The sequence below is a fragment of the Microplitis mediator genome, chromosome 2, assembly GCF_029852145.1.
Source record: "Microplitis mediator isolate UGA2020A chromosome 2, iyMicMedi2.1, whole genome shotgun sequence".
Taxonomy (NCBI): Eukaryota; Metazoa; Arthropoda; class Insecta; order Hymenoptera; family Braconidae; genus Microplitis; species Microplitis mediator.
Window position 1 is genome coordinate 19,755,296 of NC_079970.1, and position 23,216 is coordinate 19,778,511.

The 23,216-nt window shown below is 30.9% G+C and overlaps 1 protein-coding gene across 7 annotated transcripts; it reads left to right on the forward strand.

Annotated features, from left to right (window-relative positions):
- Positions 1–2,201: 2,201 nt before the first annotated feature.
- Positions 2,202–23,070, forward strand: LOC130678522 (axin). Of its 7 annotated transcripts, XM_057485781.1 has the most exons (10): positions 2,202–2,688; positions 2,785–3,334; positions 14,725–14,892; positions 16,391–16,757; positions 17,911–18,339; positions 18,559–18,753; positions 19,026–19,699; positions 20,945–21,249; positions 21,317–21,690; positions 22,519–23,070. In XM_057485781.1, exons 3-10 carry the CDS (start codon positions 14,826–14,828, stop codon positions 22,643–22,645), a joined length of 2,538 nt encoding a protein of 845 aa, XP_057341764.1. In that variant the 5' UTR covers positions 2,202–2,688; positions 2,785–3,334; positions 14,725–14,825; the 3' UTR covers positions 22,646–23,070. The 7 variants fall into 7 exon arrangements, with proteins under 7 accessions (XP_057341764.1, XP_057341763.1, XP_057341766.1 ...); XM_057485780.1 differs by having other exon boundaries at positions 2,202–3,334; XM_057485783.1 differs by having other exon boundaries at positions 2,202–3,334; positions 20,948–21,249.
- The last annotated feature ends 146 nt before the right edge of the window (positions 23,071–23,216 follow it).

Consider the following 23,216-nt stretch of genomic DNA (forward strand, 5'->3'; position numbering starts at 1 on the left):
CAATTAAATTAATAAAATTTCAAAAATGCCTGCACTGACTTTAGAATTTTCTAAAAGTCCATTTTCGAATTTTTTTGCTAAAAAATTTTTTTTCTATGATTTTAAAATTTTAGAAATTGTCAGATGTCCGCCAACTTTAGTGTCATCAAAAATTTTTATTTATAGATCACAAAAATTTTTAAAAATTTACTCATTGTTTTTTAAATTACTAAACTTTATTTTCATGCTTATAATTGTTATAATAACAGTATAATGAAGAATAATTAAAAATACAAAATGATACTGCAAAAACCAACTCTTCTTCGCAAATAAATCCTTTTTTTTATTCAATAAAATCAAATTACATACTGCATAAAATTACAAGAATTTTATATTTGTTGAAGAAAAAAACCTGGACATTTATGAGTGTGAATGTAGCAGGTATGGGACAATTTATAAATTTTAAATGAATTTATTAATTAAAATAATGAAATTCAAAAAAATCCGCGTACTGATTTTCAATTGTCTAATTATTCATCTACTAATTTTTATTCCAGTTACATTTCATTTGACAGGGAAAGTGGCAGACCAAAAAATTTTGTAATTTCTACAAATAAGTTACCTGTAAGTAAAATCGAATTTTTATAATATGCATAAAAAAAATTTTTGAAATTTTTGATATGAGTGTGAATGTAGCAGACATCAGACAAATTTAAAATTGTATATAAATAGAGTAAAAAATTTAAAAAATAATATTTATAAAAAATGCACTTATTAATTTCAAAATTATTCAAATGCGCATTTTTTTTTAATTTAATTTTATTAATTATTTACTCTATTTATTTATAATTTTAAATTTGTCTGATGTCTGCTACATTCACACTCATGTTTTTGATATGCAATTTTTTAAATTTTATCTACAAGTGTTTTACTTGTTTATACCTATAAAAGAGTTGAATTTTTTTAGTGTCTGCTACTTTCAGTGTCATACATTTTATTTGTTTATTTCAGAATTTAAAAAACTGATAAATGTCAGTTACGTTCACACTCATGGACATTTTCTTTCACTGTCAAGTGCAACAAAGAGAGTACTGTTCATGCACTTGAGAGATATAACCATTGATAAATTCAATTCTTTATTTATTTTTTATATTCAAATAAAAATTAAAACAAAACAATCACAAATTTTAATTTTTTTAACCTAAAAATTGTAAATTCGTGAAGCTTACAATAAACTTCCTATTTTTTGCAAAAATTTTTCAAATCTGACACATAAAAGTATCAATAATTTCCATTAAAATTTATACTTTTGTTATAACGATTAATAACAATATTCCCCACACTATTTAATTTTGTTTATATACTTATATATATGACGGTAATATCTGATATCTTCTTAGTCACGTGTTTTTGATAAGAAATACATAAACAAAACTCGAGCGCCATCTCAAAGAAACCCGCAAAAGAACTAAAGCGCGCAGGCGCTTTAAAAATTTTTTCAAACCACCCGCCAAGTTTGAAATTGCCGCTAAATTTTAAACTTCATTTTCCCTAACGCTATTGACTAATAGATTTTTAGATTAAAAAATAACACTCAACCTTGTTAATTATTTATTAGCCGTTTCAAATTTCAAAATTGACACGAGGGTTGTGAGGGCTAAAAAAAAAAATAAAAAAATAAACAATAAAAGCAATTAGTAGGGGGTATAAGTTTAAGAGATTAATTTATAATTCAATTGGGGTAAAAATATATAAATATTAAATTTGAATAGCAATGATCAGGCATTTGTGTCGGGTCGGCCACCCTCCGGTGGTGAATTGTCGAGCGCCTAAAGCGCCGATAAAACAAAGGCACGCGAAGATCAAAGGAAAGTTTAACATTTGTCATCCACGAGTGTACGTTCAAAAAGCTTTTGTTCACAATTCATCGTTGCAATAACACTTAATCTCAATAGTACTTTTAAAAAGGCTTGTAAAGCGTGAATTGTATGTACCTATTATTATTATTTTTATTGTTAAAACCATACCATTATTATTATATATATATTTTTTTTTCTTTAGTTTATTGGATACAAATGAATTGAAAGCTAAGCAATAGGCCTCGATTAGCCTTAACTTGACACACACACGCGCATATGTCATCTATACACACGCATACAAAAACGCGGGAGCTTTCAAAAATAGTCACGAGAGCGCGCGTAAGTTGGCAATCTTGAAAATTTTGTCTCTCACTCATCCGCTCGGTCTCGGGTGTCTCGGGTCTCAATTCAAACAACTCAGGAGCCCACACATGAGAGTGAGAACGCATGTACACGAACAAGTGAGTAAGTAAATCCCGTGTAATACCAGGGTAAGCAGAACACAGAGTTGAGCTTCAGCAGGCTGACAAATCGTACACTCGTGGACAGTCATGGATTCAGCCTAGGTGTGCCTAGGTGGCAGAGTGGAGGCGGAGAAGGAAACAACTTAAAAAGAATAAGATAAAGGTATAAAGAAAGAAGAAGAAGAAGAAGAAGTTTAAGAAGAAGAGAAAGACAGAAAGTTACAAGACAGGAGTAAGGGAGAGACCGAGCTAGAGCCAGACGAAGAGGAAAAACAAGTATAAGAAGTGGGAGAAGTGAGCGAGCAGTTGATGGCGACGATGTACAGCAGTGTGATGTGTGTTGTTGGATCTGTGAGTTTGTTACTACTGTGATACTGGCTCCAGTGGTGCGTTTAATTTTTTAAAAATATTTTCCATTTTATTTTATTATTCTGTTATTAAATTGTGAAATTATTTATTTATTGATAATTATTTATGTGCAGTTACTGGTGGTGTTTATTGATATCTATATAGTTAATATATATGTATATATATATATATTTGTGTTTATAAATGTAGCCTGTAGTTTTGTTGGTTAAAATACAAATGCACATAAAATAGTCAGGAGTGGCTCGGAAGCAGAAGCAGCAGCAGCAGCAGCATAAGCATCAGAAGTAGCCAGCAGCAAACCAGACAAACGCATTCGTACGTAAAAGAGTGAATATAAGAGAGCAAGAGAGTCGGGTTTTTTATTCGCGTCGTCGTGGTACGCGCCATGCGCAACCCGTGCCGTCCTAACTACTCCTCTGGTTACAACAACTTCTTCTATCCAACAAGAAGTTGACGTTAACGTTATCTTGTTAAAGAGGTGAATTTAAAAAATGATATTGGATAGACGAGTATCAGGACCGTGATCGGGGTAATAAGAGCCTCGGACGTCGAAGATAAAATAACGTCAAATATTGTTAAGGTGAGGCGGCCGTTTAACGGAAACACGGACGCCAGCACCGCGTGCCATCAGTTTTTACAGACGTCGCCCTCGCCGTCGGACAGGTGATTTTACTTTTTTTTTTTCATCACTTACATATTTAATATTAACTGCACACTGTTATTGTTATTACTATATATTATTTTCATTACTGTCATAATTTTAATTATGATTATTTTTACCCGGTTTATTTTCTTTAGGTTAATTATTATTTATTTTGATTTTTGTCGGAGTTTTTTTTGGTTAGCGGCCATTACTTTACTTGCTTACCGTAGACCGTTCCGCCGCTAAGATCTGCTTCCATCCTTTGGTTGCCTGTATCCACTTCACATCATCATCATCATCGTCGTCGTCGTCGTCGTAGTAGTGATCTTTCTCGCTTCATCCACGTCTAATTCTCACTTACACACGCGGATCCTACTGTCTGTGCGTGTGCGCTTCATACACACAACAGAATACTCCAGTAATATATGTATGTATATACTTATATACATATAAAAAAAATATGTTCCATAGGTACTGTGTAATATGTAAACGTGTGTGTTCTTTTTCAATATATTATTCTATATAGAAACTAGTGGTTTGCCATCAGCAGTACAGCCACCAGCCTACAAAACGTCCCAGCGTGAGAGCTTTCTTTTCACTCCACCAGTTACATATCAAATATTCAAACTTAAAATGTATATATGAGAATTTTTTATATTTTTTTTTTTTCACCTACTCTCTCACTCGCTCTCTATCGTACATCGGGTATCTCTTATTCTTTTTAAATTCTACGAAAGTCAAACACTTTCTGAAATACCCGAGCTCGTAGAATTTTACCCTCGGGAGTTGGGACCAGTCATGACTATGGATGTTGGGGATGGATTTGTAAATGTATAGATAGTATTTGTACATGTATACAGTATATATATGATGCTTGGTAGATATGGTGTTGATGATATTTTTTCTTTTGGTAGTTCGGTTGTGTGTGGGCGTAAAGATCTACTGAGGAAAAACTAATCCCGTGGATTTAAAAAAAAAAGTAAATTTTTCCAAGGATTATAATATGAGGAGACTTGTGAATGAACAAGAGAGAGATGGACAGCTATAGAGAATGATGTGTCGACTGTCGAACATTCTGTTGTACACTCGAGCACGTGGTATGAAGAGGGTAGAGAAGGAAGAGAGGGCGGAAATAGCGGAAACGGATTGGCGGGGACATGAAAGAGCTTCAAGTGTGCCAGTTAAATGCTACACTACACTACACATACAATCAGTCAGTCAGTCTGTATATCTATATATCTATATATATATAATATAGAAACAATGTATTGATATGGACGTGAGCAGCTGACTGATGTATTAACGTAAATCCGTTATAAACTAATGAATAGCGTATGATTGAAAGCATTGGATTGGGAATTTAGTCATTAATTTGGTAACTGTCCTCTGTACTGTCAGCCCCCTTCTCTTGCTGCTGCTGTAATCCCATCCATTTATGTTGAGCACACAATCTAATGTAGTAATGTTACTGTAAAGCCGGACAGTACTTGAGCCGTATGTCGTATATATTAAATGTTGTATGAACAAGAACGCACAGGACACAACAGCAGTAGTCAGTTAACGTGTCTAGTGTCTTTGGCTGTCGCTTTGACTTGTAGGATGTTTCTCAACAACATCAGAGTCAGTTATGCCGACTATTTCGTCAAACGGTTAGTTGAAAACGTTTCATCAATTATGATTAGTATACTTGGCCTCTTCCATTATATTCGCTGTTACCATACTCTACTCATCTCATCTCGGTATCTATAACTATACTTGTCTCCTTTATCGTCGGCTTTACTTGAGACACACAAGTACCATACATATTAATGTAAGCGTGGGATTCACCTAAAAGCCGACTTAACTCCACACTCTCTGTCATATCCCTGTAGGCAAAACAACTGCTCGAGAGATAAAATGGGGAGAAGATCAACTTTGGCTTTTACGACTGCTGAAACATTAATCAGGTGATACTCTGAGGCACTTATATATTTATATGTATATATTATACTTTTAGGTGAGGCGTAAGAGTTAGTTTTTTTTGTTTTGTCTTCTTATATCATAGAATACAATTTCCTTGATTCTTCATAAATATATATAGACATATAGACATATATATGTATGAAAGATTGGATAAAAAAATAAGAGATTCAACATAATTATTTAATGATATATTTATTTGAATTTTGATAAAAAATTTTTCATTCGTTTGTAGGAAGAGAAAAAAAAAATAAGTGGTTATAATTGGACCGCGGTGGAGTTAAAAAATAATTCGAGCCTCACAATACCACTGGCATACTGGTATATACGATGAGGAGGAACAGTGTAGTGGAGGATTGAATAAAAGAAAGAAAGAGTAAGAACGAGAGTGAGAGAGAACGTGAGATTGAGAGCGCGAGGGGGAGGGGGAGTGGGAGAAGGAGAGGGAGAGCCAGAGAGACACGATGAATAAAGAGTAAGAGAATAAGAGTAAAAGAGGAATTGAGGAAGAGTAAGAGAGAGGGAGCGAGGTAGTCGAGTGAGGCGCGAGACGAGACGGCACGATAGTAGACTAGCGGCGTATAATGCGGGTTTATCAAGATCTCGCGATGCCAGCAGCGGAAACCATCAAAGAGTCCTTTGAAGTTTCACTGTGTCCTCCTCAGCCGTCTACCGCTGTCTCTCTCGCGCTTACTCCGGCACTCCGGGACTCCTTGGCCGCTTGTGGAGCTCCTCTCAGAGAGGGGTCTTGGGGCTTGGCGCGACGCCACTTTGTTCCCTTGCTTCGGCCATATACGTTTTTCTTATTCTTTCCTTCTCTTACATTACTACTATACTACAGCCCACTATTCCGGACTTGACTCTCTGTTTCTCTTGCTTGCTAACTCTATGTTATGTATGTATTCCATCCATTCGGTACGGTTTAGTTTTAGTTGCGATCGCACTTGGCCTTTTGTACCCATCACCAATGGCCCAGCGACCTCTCCGTCTAATCGAGGACGGTCAGTGTCACAAACCTCGTGCAGCGTCTTGTGAGTAAACTCACAACTGAAAGAAAAAAGATAAAAGAAAAAATAAAAATAGCAAAGCGTAGCATAACATAAAATAATAAATTAAAATATAACTTTTTATCCACTTAAAATTTTATTTTCTACATTTTTTTCATTATTAATCCGAGAAATTCTCCGGTAATTATACTAGATTTTTTTCCACTTTGTAAGCGGTGTATTTAAGTACACACGCGGTGATCGCGTGCAGAGGTGGCAGAGCCGGTGACGATGTCGGCAAACATCAAAGGCAACCAGCAACTTGCCTTTCTTCCTTATTTTACACATACAGACATACATACGCCGTTTATTAGTGTAGTGTAGTCTCTACATACATATCACACGTATCACATCATCATACACTACACTCTACCTATATCATATATAATATATCTATATATACAGTCGACCAAGTATTAATTCTTTCTCTTTTGCACTCTTACGACCCCGACAAGTCTGACGTTACTTGGTGTCTGTCTCTCTTAGTTTGACGACTCAATAGAATTTTTCCCTTTACTGACGGTCTTAAAATTATAATTAGTGTCTTGGATTTCTTGCCGTTGTCATTTGTCATTCGTTCGCGTATATTTATATACATATATGTAAATGTATATGTATGTATTTTTTTTCTTGAGCATTTTAAATTTATTATTTTATTGCCAACGGACGTATTTCATCATTATGCCGATAGAAAAAGATTTGAATTTTTAAAAACCCAGTGACAAATGTCTAGTCTATGAGGGATGTGTATATAATATATGTATGTATATAATATGTATATTGTAAAATATAAAGTATAAAATGAGAAATGGTTTTTAGTTAAAGTTGGTTGTCTGACACCCGGTATAGACGGTCGGACAGACTGTTGTAAAGGTTGCCAGCCTCTGCCAGGCTCTTATACACTACAGTGTATGTCTATCTCATTTTCTCTCTTTTTGCCCCACGTTCTCTTTCATTTCTCTTCTGTTGAACGGCTTCGGAGCTTGACCAAGCGAGGCGTTCCGAAAACCTGTAATTACGGGCCCGGCAAACATCAAGCGATGCCGCCGCCGCCGTACCAAGAGCCATTGCCGTTTGCTGTTTCTCTCTCTTCACTCGTAATCTTTTGCCCTCTCACTTATTTTCTCTTTTTTTTTTTACATCCCGTCTCTCTCTTTTGCTTTTAACAAATTTTCCAAAGGGAAATTACGCTATTGCAGATTGCAGATCATTTTATATATCCTGTAAATACATTTTAAAAAAAATGGTTCAAAAAAAATTTCAAAGAAATTTAAATAATTTTTTTAATTAATGAAAATTTTACTCCATAATTTAAAAAAAAGTTATCATTCTGGTGATCAATAAAATTTGCAATAAATTTTTTAAAAATAAATTCTTGTCCACAAATAAATTTTTAAAAAATTATCACTTTGGTGATCAATAAAATTTTCAATAAATTAAAAAAAAATAAATTCTTGTCCAGAAATAAATTTTCTAAAAATTTTCATTCTGGTAATCGACAAAATTTGCAAAAAATTTTTTTAAAATCAATTTTTGTCCAGTGATAAATTAAAAAAAAAATATCATTCTGGTGATCAATAAAATTTGCAATAAATTTTTGTCCAACGATAAATTTTTAATAAATAAATTCTTGTCCAGAAATGAATTTTTAAAAAATTTTCATTCTGGTGATCAACAAAATTTGCAATAAATTAAAAAAAAAATAAATTCTTGTGTAGAAATAAATTTAAAAAAAATTATCATTCTGGTGATCAACAAAATTTGCAATAAATTTTTGTCCAGCGATAAATTTTTAAAAAATTATCATTCTGGTGATCAATAAAAATTGCAATAAATTTTTAAAAAATAAATTCTTGTCTAGAAATAAATTAAAAAAAATTATCATTCTGGTGATCAACAAAATTTGCAATAAATTTTTAAAAAATAAATTCTTGTCCAAAAATAAATTTAAAAAAATTTTTTTTTTTGGAGCGGCATTTTGTTTTGATCTGTGGAAAAATCACCAGTAAAATTCGTGGTTCGAATATTTATTTTTCGTTTCTTATTTTATTATTATATTTTTTTGGAGTTCTCGTTCTCTACTACTCGTTTTCACTGACACCGCGCTGCTGGAGCTTAGTTACCTGGCGCGTTGCAGTTCTCCTCCTCTTTATTTTATTTTTATTTTTTTATTCTTATTCTTTCTCTCCAGCCGGCGTTAGCTTCCCTCACTCGAGGGATTTCACTACTACCTTAATCTTTTTTTTTTCTTGTTCTTTTTTCTACCCATACACAAATTACGATAAACGTCTTCAAAATGTACTCTTTACTGGCGCGACCCCGTCGTTTATCATCGTGCGGGCTTTGCTTGGAACGTCATGATGCAGTTGCCGACGCGATTGTAAGTTTAAGAAAAAAAAAACTCAGGGAGAGAAAAAGGAAAGGAAAAGGAAAAAAAATAAAGTGAGTCTGAAAAGAAAAAGCCAAGCTGCGTAGTAGTATATAGTATGTAGTATACATATATATGTATATAAGAGAGGAAAGATTCTTCTGAAAAACTGGTAGTGCGATAAAAGAATGCTGGGCAAGCTGAAGGATCCAGATCATCAGAACGCCCCGACTTTTACAAAGATCATTGTTTTTGCCCGGGTTTAAATGATGTTGAAATCATCCGCCAGATATTTAACGTTCATTACTTGTTTATTTATTTATTTAAACCCAACTGCTAATGCATCTGAAATAACTAGTAACGAGATTAGGTTTTTACCTCTGCGATAAATAAAACCGTCGAATTTTATTATTTTGTGCTTCTCATTCTATAATTATTTTTATTTATTTTTTCTTGGCTTTTCTTAATTATGGCGGCTGAAATAAATCCTTTTGATGATATTTTTTCAGGTTAAATTTTTTAAAATTCGAGTTTGAGATCTTTGTATACTCAGTCGTTAACCTTTTGAGTTTTAAACCGTAGCGTCAAAAAATTTTACGCTAACCACAGGGTCTCTTAGTACTCTAAAATGTCCATAGACCACTTTTTCCTCGTTTTCTCAATTTTAAGTGTCAAAATAAAAAATAATTTATTTTTATTTTTATTCTTGTGAATAATATCGGTTTTCTTAAAACAAATACATTTATAAACTTAATTTTTTTTTTTAAACTTCGTTAGAAAAAAAAAATAATAATTTTTATAAAATATTTTGGAGTAAAAATTTTGAATTATTCTAGTTATTGGCATTAGCCGACATCGAATAATTTTAGGATTTTTTTAAAAACGATAAATAAAAAAAAACACATTTAAAAAAATTGCACCTCTAGTTTTTTTCATTTCTACATGTGCATAACTTTAGTTTTTTTTTTTTTAAATTAAATTGTTGAAAAAAACTTCAGGATCAGTTATAAAATATAATATTGATAATTTTTAAATCATCCTTAAGTTAGCCGACAATTAAAAAATTTCGGATTTTTTTTTATCAACAAATAAATTACAAAAAAAAAAATCTAAAAATATGCACATGTAGAAAATTTAAAAAACTACAAGTGCAATTTGTTCAAGTAGTTATTTTTTATTATTTATCATTTCAAATAAATTTCAAAAATTATTAGACGTCGGCTAACTTCAGTATCATAATTTTTAAACGAGTGTGAATGTAGCAGACATCAGACAAATTTAAAATTATAAGTAATTAGAGTAAATAATTGGAAAAAAAATATTCATAAAAAATGCATATATTAATTTCACAATTTTTTAAATGCGCATTTTTTAAAAATTTTATTTTATTAATTATTTACTCCATTTATTAATAATTTAAAATTTGTCTGATGTCTGTTACATTCACACTCATTAATTTTAAATAATCTTGAAATTGACAATCAACAACTTTCAGTTTTTTTTTCAACAAATCAATTCCAAAAAAAAATAAAAATATGCACATGTAGAAAATTAAAAAACTACAAGTGCAATTTTTTCAAATATTTTTTTTTTTATAATTCGTTTTAAAAAAAATCCAAAAATTATTAGACGTCGGCTAACTTCAGTATCATAATTTTTAAAACTATTCGAATTTTATTTATTTTTATTTTTTTGCTTGTGCAGAAAAAATATTCTATACGCGAATAAAGCAGATGAGAAGTAACAGATAAAATAGAAAAAAAAATGGTTATAGATTGATCCGCAAATAATTTATGATGTTTGACATTCGATGGTACAGTAGTGGAGAGAAAGGTGTCACGTCGATGTAGCAGGGGATGTTTGAGATGTTGTGATCCTGTGTGATTCTGTTGGTTTGCTCTCTTCCTTACTTTCGACTCGACTCGGGTCTCTCAAGTTTGCCTTATCGACCGCACACTCCAGCCGAGGTTTATAAAACCCAGAGCTGGAGCGAGCTATAAACCGACTGATGCTGCTGTAAACTGTTGCATCTTATGCATATTTCATCAACGTCTTGGCAATTTTTTTTTTTTTTTTTTTCACATTTACATAAACATTTTATCTCAAACTTTTTATTCAATCCGTTAAAACAATTTTTTTTTTACCTTGTAAATTTGATTCAACAGAAAAAAAAACATATATGTAATAATGATTATAATAACAAAGTCAAATGGAGTATGAGAATAATATTTTTTCATACATTCGTTAATTGACACTTTTATTTGTTTATTTTAAAAGTTAACGTGTATGTAAATTTAGACTTGATTAACGTATGCTTGACCACCACTTCAACAAACTTATTTTATTTTCTTTTTCATCTCTTGTATACATCACGTTGATTTAGTTTTTCACATCTTGAGCTTTTTTGTCTGTATACTTCTATCCAAACATTTACACTTTTAAATGAAGAGTTCGTGTTCTTTTACTATTCTTTTGATAATTATTAACGTCTCTCCGCTGTTTATAAAACCCTTACTTTAAACTTTTAAACACAATTTTACAGCTGAGTGTTTAAAAAATCTTTTTACTACATTTTTAATAACATTTATTAATAATTCTCTCTTAAAATCTATATCCATTACCCTCATTAATTTTTTATCACCAAACAATTTTATTCATCGTTAATATTAATCCTTCATTAACATTTTTTAAATTGTTTAATTAATTAAATTATTTTTTTACTGAGTAATCGAATAATTGAATAATTAAATACTTTAACACAATATTTAATTCTATTTAAATTTAAATATATTATTCATCAGTTTAATTAAATTCTATTTTTTTATTTAAACAATTAAATTACTGATTAATTATTAATTAAATTATTTACTATTTTTTTTTTTAGTTGCAAAAAAAATTTTTCCAAACAAAATACAAATATTTATTTATTTATTTACGCCAATCGGCTTATTTAACTGTTACAGAAGTAGTGTTTAATCATTAACTGCACAGAATGATAATATAATATAATATACTATTTTATATTAGTGTTTTATATTAGTGACGTGGTACAATATTTTTTATTTTTGTTGAAATACATGATAAAGAATTAACAAAAAAATTTATGGAAGCACAATAATCGTTAACTGAATTCACTATCCTGTTCCTCGGACCATAGTGCACATAGCTTTTTGATGATTGAATTGTACTCAACAACCTGTATGATCTTAAACCTGGTTTATTCCAGACAAGACCAAATTGTTCTAAAATTTCTGGGGAGTCAATGTGGCCATTTATGATTTTGTAGAAAAATATAAAATCAGCGACTTCTCTTCTGTAGATCTTAAATTGATCATACACTTCTTCGACTTTCATATTAATATATTAATAAAATTGATTTAATCGAAAAAAGTCAGAAATTTTTTATCACAAGTTTTCTTTTTTAATAAACAATTTAATTATTTAATTGTTAAAACGTTTGCCAAAATTTATGAACTACACGGAGAGAATTTTATGGTAAAAGTTATCATCGATTTACCGTACAATTTTAAAACTGAATTCGATAGTAGTAAATATCATTTAAATTATTAAATATACAATCTGAATTACGAATTATATGGTAAAATCTACAATTATTTCTAATAATCAGAGATTATAACTTTTATTATCCTAAATAATTACCACTATATCAACGTCGTAATTTTTGATAATGTGATAGTAATAGTTACCATCAATAATTACTATCTAAACTAATAAATAATTAAATATCGGCATTACAGCCTGAAGCTTGTCTGCATGTAATTTTCACTTTGTTTAACTGTGTATGTGATTAATTTCACACATAGACAAACATACGCACACACACATATATTATGAATACAATTAAAGGATCTAAATTTATATAAATTTCTTGTTTAAGAATTTTTCCAACCGTGAATGTAACAGTTACCATCTTCGATTGTAACAAATGTAGTATTTAATAGTTGAAATTAGCATCTTCGATAGTTATAGTCACCACCATCAATTGTTACTGTTATTATTTTCAATAGTAAAACTAATTAAATTAAAAATCACAGTTGTATTCGATAAAAATTATTTTCTTGTTATTATTTAATGTTTGTTTTCAATTTTTGTACAACGTTTCGTCCATTTCCCGATTTTATCAAGTACTAGAAAGACAAAATAAAATAAATTAATATACATTTTTAACAAATCTAATTAACTTAAATAGTAATAATTAATTGTTAGATTAAATTATAATAATTCAAATTACATAAATAATTAATAAATTATGAATTACCTCAATTACTAAACATTAATTGTCAAGATTTATGAATAAATAGTTAAGATAGTAATATGATTTATATATTAATTATAATGGATATGAGATAACAAGAGGTAAAACTAATTATTATTAGAAAAATTTTACTACTATTTCAAACAGTTAAGATTCAAAATTTAGTATTGTAGATATAATTAAATTCTCTCCGTGTAGATTATTTTCAAATGTAAAAAAATTTTTGTTTTTTTTTTGAAAAAATTTTCATAATTGTTTAAACAATTAATTTTTTATTTAATTAAAAAAACTATTAATTAATAAATAAATATATTAATTCATTAATTACAAGAAAAATTGTCAATTTCTACCAAAATCCACGAAAACTGACCAATTTCGTCCGTTTCTACTTAAAACTAAAAAATGCCAAAAAAATTTTTTTTATGCAAAAAAAAAATATAAACAATTTTTTTTCTGCATTTAATCAATCGATATAACGGTATTGTTAAATCCCCCTATTGTAAATCACGGTATGACTTGTAAAAGTCTAGCTTTCAATCCTGGTCAGGACGCTGCGCAGTCCAATCCCAACCTTAGCGGTGATAGCCTGCGCAGCCTGTTTTGAGATTCTTCGTTCAACAATAGAACTTATAGTACGAATTGAATCGTTGAATAAACAGCATCCTACACTTATAACCGTCTTATATAATAGAATAAAGTTAAAAAAAATTTTTTTTTAAACATAAAAATTCGTGGTTCCGGTTCATCATCCGCATCATCATAATCATGGTACGTAGCCGTTTGTTTATGGGTCTCTACATCTCAGGTACACGCGATCCATCCAACTAAAATGATTGATTATGACAGCTTTTATACTTGTCTGTTGCTTTATAATCCACGGGATCATATTTCCCGTCTATTATATTTCGTACACTACATAACATCTCCCACTTCTCTATTCCACGTGCATGCCACATGCTTTTCATCCTCCTTCACTTTCCTACACAACTCTAACTCAGCTACTCAAATATTCTAATTATTTTAAATAATTATCCATCATCTTGCGTCTCTGAGACCCATTTTTTATATTTTATTAATTGATATCTTTTACAGTGGCAGCAGTTTGTCGAATCTCGGCTTTCAAATTTCTGGCGCGAAATCCAAATTTTGAAAATGAAATTTTTTTTTTCTCATTCTTATATTAATCTATTGTTAGACGTAATATTACGCGAGCAATTCAATAGATTATGCTTGAATTTTTAAAAAAGAATCAATAAAACCCAAGCCAGACCAATGGGAATTACCGAAGACGTGGTCTGGCTGCGCAGCGTGGATGGTGAACCCTCTCATGGGCATATGGGTTCACCCTATGGGCTGTATGCTTGTTTTTTCATAACAAAAAGCTTATAGCCGTTTTAATTGGAGTTATGAATCATAATAATATTCCATTCAATTCATATTCCACGGTCCAATGGTCTTTTGTTGATGAACAAGCCTAAACCTGGAGGCTGCGCAGCCCTGCGCAGCCAAAAGGATCGATACCATTTCAAGTGCTAGACTGACTTTTCTTGCTCCGAATCACCATATAATTATTGTAAACCCGCTATATAGTCATATGCAACAATAAAATATAATAATTATCCATTTATTTATTTATAATTATAATTTAAAATATTTTTTTACCGCCAAGTAGAAAAATACTACTATGGTCAGACATGATTGGTGACAGCGTCGTTGCTCTTTGGTCCTACTAATACCTACCTTTTCTACTTATAATTACAGATTTGGTTTAGCCATGTCCACTAGGAAGCGGCGAGGATTGAAATATAGTTTAGCAGAAAGAAATAAGAAAAAAATATCACTTTACAGCTACGATAGATAGGATGAATAGATCTCGGCGGAACGAAGCCCGTTACTTCAATGAGAATTCCCCTAGACCACCGGTTCCCGGTAATTTTTATTTTTTATTTTATTTTATTTATTTTATATTATTTTATTTATTATTGAAATGTTTCAATACCTGACTTGTATGATATAAACAATAACAATACTAGCTGTTGAGTAGTTGCTTACACAGCCAACTTGCGGCGCTGTTAAATAAAAGCGGCTACTTTGATATCTAAAGACACAATTATCATCATATATTAATTCGTTAAGGCCATTCTCAGACAGTGCCCCCACTTTTTAAATATTTTCAATTGTCATAAACGTATTAAACTTTCGTTGAGGTATAGATTTAAAAAAAAAAATTCTTACATTTGACATCAATTGGGAGTTTAATGAAATTTGTCAAATAAATTTCAGTAAAATCTTTATGTCAAATTTTGTTCAACTCCTAATTGATTAGCTATAAGTAATTTTTTTTAAATTCTATATCTCGAAAAAATTGTCCTTTCTTCAAATGAGGTTTTATTTTATTTTTAATTAATTCATAAAATTTTAATACGGTTATGACAGTTCAAGATCATTGAATAATTTTAAAAAGTGGGGGCACTGTCGGAGAATACGCAAGTAGAGTCAACTTCAAGATGTCTTTTAAGAAGATAAGACAAATGTCTTTTTGTCTCAATGTCACCTTTTTTGGTATAAATACGACATGCAAACGTTGATTCTGGAGACAGAGAAAATTTATGTCATTTTTCCTGTCTTATGTCAATTAAAAAGTCATTTAGATGACTTATTTTATCACTATTTGTAATTTACTTTTTGTCGTCACTTGTGTCAAGTCTTTTCAGTAGACATTTTTTCGGTGACATAAATTTCTGATCGTTTTGTCAACATATTGGTGCCTTATCGATAGTCAAAAAGTAGCCGAAAAAATTATATCTTATAGATGTCACAAAGGCAAGTGTCCTACTTGGGTATCGATCAGAAATTTATATCACTGAAAAAATTAATGATCCTGAAGTTAACAGACAATTAACAACTTTCGGATTTTTTTTGTGGCAAATAAATTACAAAGAAAAAAAAACTAAAAATACACATTTAGAAAATTTAAAAAACTACAAGTGCAATTTTTTAAAATATTTTTTTTTTTTATAATTTATCCTTTTGAAAAATTCAAAAAATTATTAGATGTCGGCTAACTTCAGTATCATAAAAATTAACTGCTTAAAAGACTTGACACAAGAGACGACTAAAAGTAAAGTACCAATGATTCATTTGAACGATTTTTTAATTGAAATGACTTCTTCGGGACGGAAAAAGAACACAAATTTCCTATGACTTCTAGGACCAACATCTGTATGTCTTATTTATATAAAAAGAACTTGGCTTTGAAAAACAAAAAAAGTAGTTTTGTTTTTTTAAAAGATATTGTTAAGAAATTTTAAAGTTGTCTCTGTGCTACTTGGGTATCTTTAGATTATCAGAACCCGGTTGATTTGAATGAATCGTAAGTTGCAAAAAAAAATGTAAACAAGTTAGTAAGTAACAATTTTGGTTTTAGGCGAAGAGACAGAGTCCTACGTCGGCAGGTATCGTTCGCAAAGTCCGGCTCTGACACCTAGACGCTCGGCTCTAGGTTGTCACGTGGCCTCGTCATCTTGCGATGCTTCAGCGCCGCTTGGATTTGAGCCGGAGGGTTCCTGTGGTATTATGGAGACAAATTCACCTCCGGCATGTCTGCGATGGGCACGCAGTGTACAATCATTGCTACTAGATAGAGAGGGTCTTCATTTATTCAGAAATTATGTTACTGAAGAGGGGAATCAGTATGACATTGATGTACTGGAATTTTGGTTGGCTTGTGTGGGTCTCAAAGAGCCACAGAATGCCGATAAAACATCTCAATTGGTTAAAGCGATTTACCGAAGGTAAATTATTTATTTATTTACTGAAATTAAGTTATAATTTATTATCAATAAATTATTTTCATTAAAGGCATTTTCAGACAGCGTCCCCACTTTTTGAAAATTTTCAATGACAACTGTCATAATCGTATTCAAATTTTGTTAATGAATTTAACAAGATTAAAACTTTAATTGAAAAAAGGACAACACAGTTGCAATTTCGTCGAGAAATAGAACTTAAAGAAATTACTGACAGGTGTCATCAGTTAGGAGTTGAACAAAATTTGCTGAATAAATTTTAGCCTAAAAAATTTGAAAATTTTAATTATAAAATTAACATGAAGATTTTACTGAAACTTATTTTCTAAATTTCGTTTAACTCCCAATTAATATCAACTGTAAATAATTTTTTTTTAAATCGATATCTGAACGAAATTGTCCTGTTTCAAATGATGCTTTAATTTTTAACTTCCCGCTATGAAAATTAAAAATTTTCGAATTAAAGGAAATTATTGATTTCGATCCGATTTTCGAAAATCGAGTTTTTGTCAGACCTCGACGTTTTGAGGTCCTGCTATTCCGACTTTTTCCGGATGGACGTCCAGCCATGTGTGTGTGTGATCAGGATCACCGTCTAAGAAATTTTATAGAAAATCTAGACTTAACTCCCTCAGTTCGTAAACAGCGGGAAGTTTTGGGGTTTCCCCGCAGGATTTTTCAGATTTTTTAAAAATTATTTGATAAAATTTTAACGATCCTGAAGTTCGCAGACAATTAAAAATTTTTTGATTTTTTTTTTTGACCAATTAAATTTGAAGAAAAAAAAAACTAAAAATATGCACATGTAGAAAATTAAAAAAAAAAAAACTATAAGTGCAACTTTTTAAAATATTTTTTTTTTATAATTTATCATTTTTATAAAATTCAAAAAATTATTAGACGTCGGCCAAGTTCAGTATCATAAATTTTAATATGCTTATGACAGTAGAAAGTGATTGAAAATTTTTAAAAAGTGGGGGCACTGTCTGAGAAAACCTGTAATTAATAAAATTTCGATACACTTATAACAGTTGAGTTATCGCATATTTTTAAAAAGTGGGGAGGGGGGGGGGCACTCACTGCGTGAGAATGTTCTTAATTATTATTATTAATTCTTAAATTTATTATTTTTTATCAGGTATATTGTTAAAGCGCAATTGGAAATACCTGAAGATGTTAAAAAAGAAACAAAACGTCGTCTCAAAGAGACCTGGCCGGAGGAAAATATCTTCGACAATGCTCAACTGGAGGCTGAGCACCTGATGGCAAGGACATCCTATCCAAATTTTTTACGATCAGATATGTTCCTCCAGTATGTGCAAGCCTGCCAAAATCCAGAACAAGCCGGTGGCTGTCCAAGCTCGAGCTCAAGCCGAGACATATCATTGTCATGTGGCCCAAGTTTACTGCCAACTCTGCACGAGGATACCGAGTATCATCCTATACAGCATATATCCCGTTCGGCGTGTGATACACCCAATGAATTAAGACTGACCAAAGACGTACTGATGGCAACTCAAAAAACGAGGGCTTTGGATGTCAGACCTAAGCCAGAAGCTTTCGCTGGGTGAGTCTAGTTGACATTAATCGTGTTTGCTTGTTTGCCTGATGAAAATCCATTTATAATTATCCGATTGCTTGCGTTCAGTAGTTTCCCTTTTATTAAACTTTATTTTTTTTTATTTTTATTTACTGCAGTAGTAGTAGTAGTAATAGTCTAGATGTTTATCCCACGTAGTGTAGCTTGTAATTTATTTAAGTTACGTAAAAAATTTTTTTTAATTAGTTTGTTTGGCATTTATGTGTGGCATTTAAATAGAATGTACTTGCAACCTGGAACTAGTCCATACCATATGTCATCAAAAGTACGCGTTCAATACTCGTCATACAATCCAGTGTCGAGACAGGACTCGGAGCTACAGAGTTTGAGCAGCGATGCACGTACTGAGTCGGACAATCTATCCATTACCGATTCCTCAGTGTAAGTAAATATTTAAAAATCCTTGAGCTATAAATCACCAAACTTATATTACTAGCTGACACTTTTATTGTATTATTATTATTAAATTGTTTTATTATCTATTGTAAATTACAATTGGCCATAATTAATGGGAATTAAAAGACAACAGAACAAGGCAAGTACTGTCAATGTTCACCTGATATCCCATTATTTTATTTCTTATTAATCGTCAAATAATGAATGAAGATTTGAATAGCAAATTTTATTTAAATTATTTTGTTGTTTGTTTGTAGGGATGGAATGTCAACGGGACGGTCTAAGAGCAGTAAGAAACAGTACCTAAGACATAGTAGAGCAATCAAAGAGTCAGCAAGTTTGAATCGCGATCCGTTGCTTCATTCGGTGATACCGCGAACGGATCGCGCGCCGCGAGAGCTTACAAAGCCGCCTAAGCCAGAGATTTTTGCTCAAGAGCTTGCCATGAGACTGGAAATATTGAAGCGCGATCGAGAGCATCAGGAAAAAGTTGAGAAATTGACGGAAGATTCATTTGTCGATGCCTCGGATTGCAGTATATCTGCTGGTGGTACTGGCGTTGGTAGTACAGATACAACGAAAAATTTGGCGGACGCGTTATGTCAAAAACTTAGCATCGATGATGGTAATGATCAAGATATTTTGGACCAGCATGTATCGCGTGTTTGGTCGGATCCAACGCCCTCAAGGTCACCGGGTATCGTTTCTCCAAAGTCAGCTGGACATAATTACTCACGGTCACATAAACAGCGTAAAGATAAAGATGGTTACTCGACGTTCTCAATTGACAGTGGTAATATTCATGATTTTGCCGAGGGTGATTTTGCTGGCGCTAGTTCATTAAGTTCATCGACAACTCATTTGCCTAAATCAAAGTCTGTGCCTTCTGAGTTTGCTGATTCTCTTCATAAGCCAGATCTTTATCTACAAGGTATTTATTTATTTATTATGATTTTTAGGAGTGTGCCAATAGTTTTAACTTCGAATCGAATTATTAGAAAATTTACGAATACTCAAGTAGTACAGAGACAACTTTAAGATGTCATAGGGGTGTCTTTTAAAAGAACAAGACAAATTTTTTTTTTTTTTTAAAACTAAGCTTTTATTTTATATAAATAAGATGTACAGATGTTGGTCCTATAAGTCATAGGAAATTTTTATTTTTTCCGTCCAAAGGTGATTTAGGGTTCATCAAGGTCATGAGGTACCAGGTAGGGTACTCATGCACCGTAAAGGTCTTTGAGAGCTTGGGTTCGAACCTAACAAATCATCGATTGCTTCCTGCCTTTTTTCTAAATTTCTACTAAATTTTTACTTTTTGTCATCACTTGTGTCAAGTCTTTTATGCAGGCATTTTTTCGGTGGTATAGGGTAGAGATATCGTTTTTGGCCACTTTAGGGTCAGTTTTAGACACTTGAAAAATTTAAATAAATTAATTCGTAAAAGACAATAACATAATTAATTTTTAGTTTGTTATTAGTTTCAAAATATTTCGAATTAAAAAAATCACTATTGTAAAACATATTACAAATTGTAAAACATTATAGATTTGGTCTGAAGATGCTGGCGCATGGAACCAGCCAATAAGATCGGATGTGCCTTTTAATTACTATCAAATACTTAATTTTTTAAATATGGTTAGAGATACTTTTGTCTCACTATTAAAATAGAAATTTTATTCTACTCCTTTTCATTAATTACAATAAAGTATTAAATATCCAACAATAGAGCAGTGGCCACAAATGGTACCTCTAACCTTAATTTCTAGTTACTTGGTCAATATTTTAGTGCCTTATTGATAAGTCAAAGTACAGCAGCAAAACTGCCATCTTATAGATGTCACAAAGCCGAGTGTGCTACTTGAGTAATTCCAAAATTTTCTAATGAACGATTGGAAGTTGCAATATTTTTTCCAATAATTCAAATTATTGTCAGAATAAATAAAGCTCGGACATGAATCTAAAAAAAATGATTTTTAATTACTTTAAAAACTAAGCTCTCCATTAAATAAAAATTGAATATTTGAAAGCTGATCAGAATTTTCTTGATTCAAATCAAGTAGTTCAAAAAGTCACAAATAATTGGACTTTATCGGGATTCGAACACGCACACCCCTAATATTTTTAAAAAATTATTGTTATTATTATAAATTTCTAATAATTATTAATTTAATAGCAGGTCAAGATCAAAGATTTCGTAGAAGCGACATGTCAAGAAGATCAGCAACAAAGAAATCGTTGACGGAATTGACGGACAGTGGTGTTAGTGTTATCAGTGATGTTACTGCTGCTAGTAAAGATTGTCGTATGCAGTGGCGGAATCAAATTGACAAGAAGAACGAGCTGAAACATATGAGACATGGTAAAAAATATGGCTCACGTAGTGGCTCTTTGGAGAGAGCTAATCGCGAAGAATGGGGTGGTCGTGCGCAACCATTTCTTGGTGATCCAGGAATGCCATTACTTCCTCAACCTCACATTGTAAGTATTAATAAATATTTATTATTATTTAAATTACTTATATTTACTTTTTTTTTTATTTATTTAGCCAACACAATTGGAGGAGGCAAAAAGACGTTTACTCGAGGAAGACAGAGCACGTGGTGGCAGCGCAAGTAGTGTGATGTACCCTGGGCCTTCAAGTGCTGCCTGTTCAACAGGATTCAACCGTCGTATTTTACCGGCCTACAAACAACAATCTCATGAGCCAGTATTTAGTAGCCAACAACACCAACAACCACAACAATGTCCGCATCCATCGAATCAATCTACATTACGAAAAAGCCGTCATGATATAGGAGATTTTACCACTGTAGTGTTCAATTTTTGTGACGAACAATTTCCTTATAGAACTAAAATTCCAGGACATAATGTTACTTTGAAGCAATTTAAAGAATATTTGCCGAAAAAAGGAAGTTATCGGTAATTATTTATTATTTTTTACCTAGACATTATAATTATTTATGATCCTGAAGTTAGCAGACAATTAACAATTTTCAAATTTTATGTTTTAACAATTTAAAAAAAAAACTAAAAATATGCACATGTAGAAAACTTAGAAAAACATAGGTGCAATTTTTTCAAATATTTTTTTTTTTTAATTTATCGTTATCAAAGAAATCCAAAAACTATTACGATCCTGAACTTATAAAACAATTAACAATTTTCGAATTTTATGTTTTAACAATTTAAAAAAAAAAAATAAAAATATGAACATGCAGAAAATTAAAAAAAACTATAGGTGCAATTTTTTTTTTTAATTTATCGTTTTCAAAGAAATCCAAAAATTATTACGATCCTGAAGTTACAAGACAGTTAACATTTTTTGGATTTTTTTTTTCAACAATTTAATTTAAGAAAAAAAAAAAAAAAACTAAAAATATACACATGTAGAAAATTTAAAAAACTACAGGTGCAATTTTTTAAAAGATTTTTTTTTTTTTTTTTGTCTTTAGGAAAATCCAAAAATTATTAGACGTCGGCTAATTTCAGTATGATCCTGAAGTTAGGAGACAATTAAAATTTTTTCGATTTTTTTAACAAATCAATTACAAAAATAAAAAAAAAAAAACTAAAAAAAAATGCACATGTAGAAAATTTTAAAAACTATAGGTGCAATTTTCTGGAATATTTTTTTAATAATTTATCGGTTTCAAAAAATTCTGAAATTATTAGATGTCGGCTGACTTGAGTTCCATAATTTTAGTATTATAATTATTTATACTAAAATTATTTTTATATTTCTTACAGGTATTTCTTTAAAACAGAATGTGAAGATCTAGATACAAAGGTAATACAAGAAGAAATAACTGATGATTCTGAAGTATTACCACTGTGGGAAGGCAAAGTGATGGCCCAAGTTAAAGCACTTGAATAACTTAAGTTATTCCTTATCATAAAAATATTTATTCTCCGACTGTACAGATATATATTATATATATATACATATATTTTTTTGTTTATCAACGAAAAAAAAAACTGAAAGAAAAAAAAAAACTAAAAAAATCAGTTAAAAGTTCCAGTCAAAATTACCGTATAGTTAAATTTTAGTTGACTAAAAAATTATTTTTAATTGTTTACGTTATATTTTTAATTATTAATTATCTATTCATAAAGAACAATGTATCTCTTCCAGAGGCTTCCCATAGTTTTTGTCCGGCCAAATGTACAAAAAAAGCCTGCGTAGTTTTTGTTTGATAAAAGTCTGCGTAGACTTCCGTAGACAAATTTATCAACGCGATATAGGCAATAAGTTTTTATGAATATTACGTATATTACTTTGTATATTTATTACTATAATTATTATTATTAAAAAAAAAAAATTCTTTTTGTTTGTTTGTACGCGTAATTTACGTAATATTCATTACTAAATAAATGCAATTTGCGTCTCATCGTGCCACAAAAATCATTCATTTAAAAAAATATAAATCATTTGTAATATATATTCA

What these genes read in the sequence shown, in the direction of transcription:
- LOC130678522 (XM_057485780.1), top strand. Translation starts at nt 14,826, where the DNA reads ATGAATAGATCTCGGCGGAACGAAGCCCGTTACTTCAATGAGAATTCC. An exon ending in GTTAAAGCGATTTACCGAAG is followed by an intron (nt 16,758 to 17,910) that starts GTAAATTATTTA and finishes ATTTTTTATCAG; the next exon opens with GTATATTGTTAAAGCGCAAT. An exon ending in AAGCCAGAAGCTTTCGCTGG is followed by an intron (nt 18,340 to 18,558) that starts GTGAGTCTAGTT and finishes TTTTTTAATTAG; the next exon opens with TTTGTTTGGCATTTATGTGT.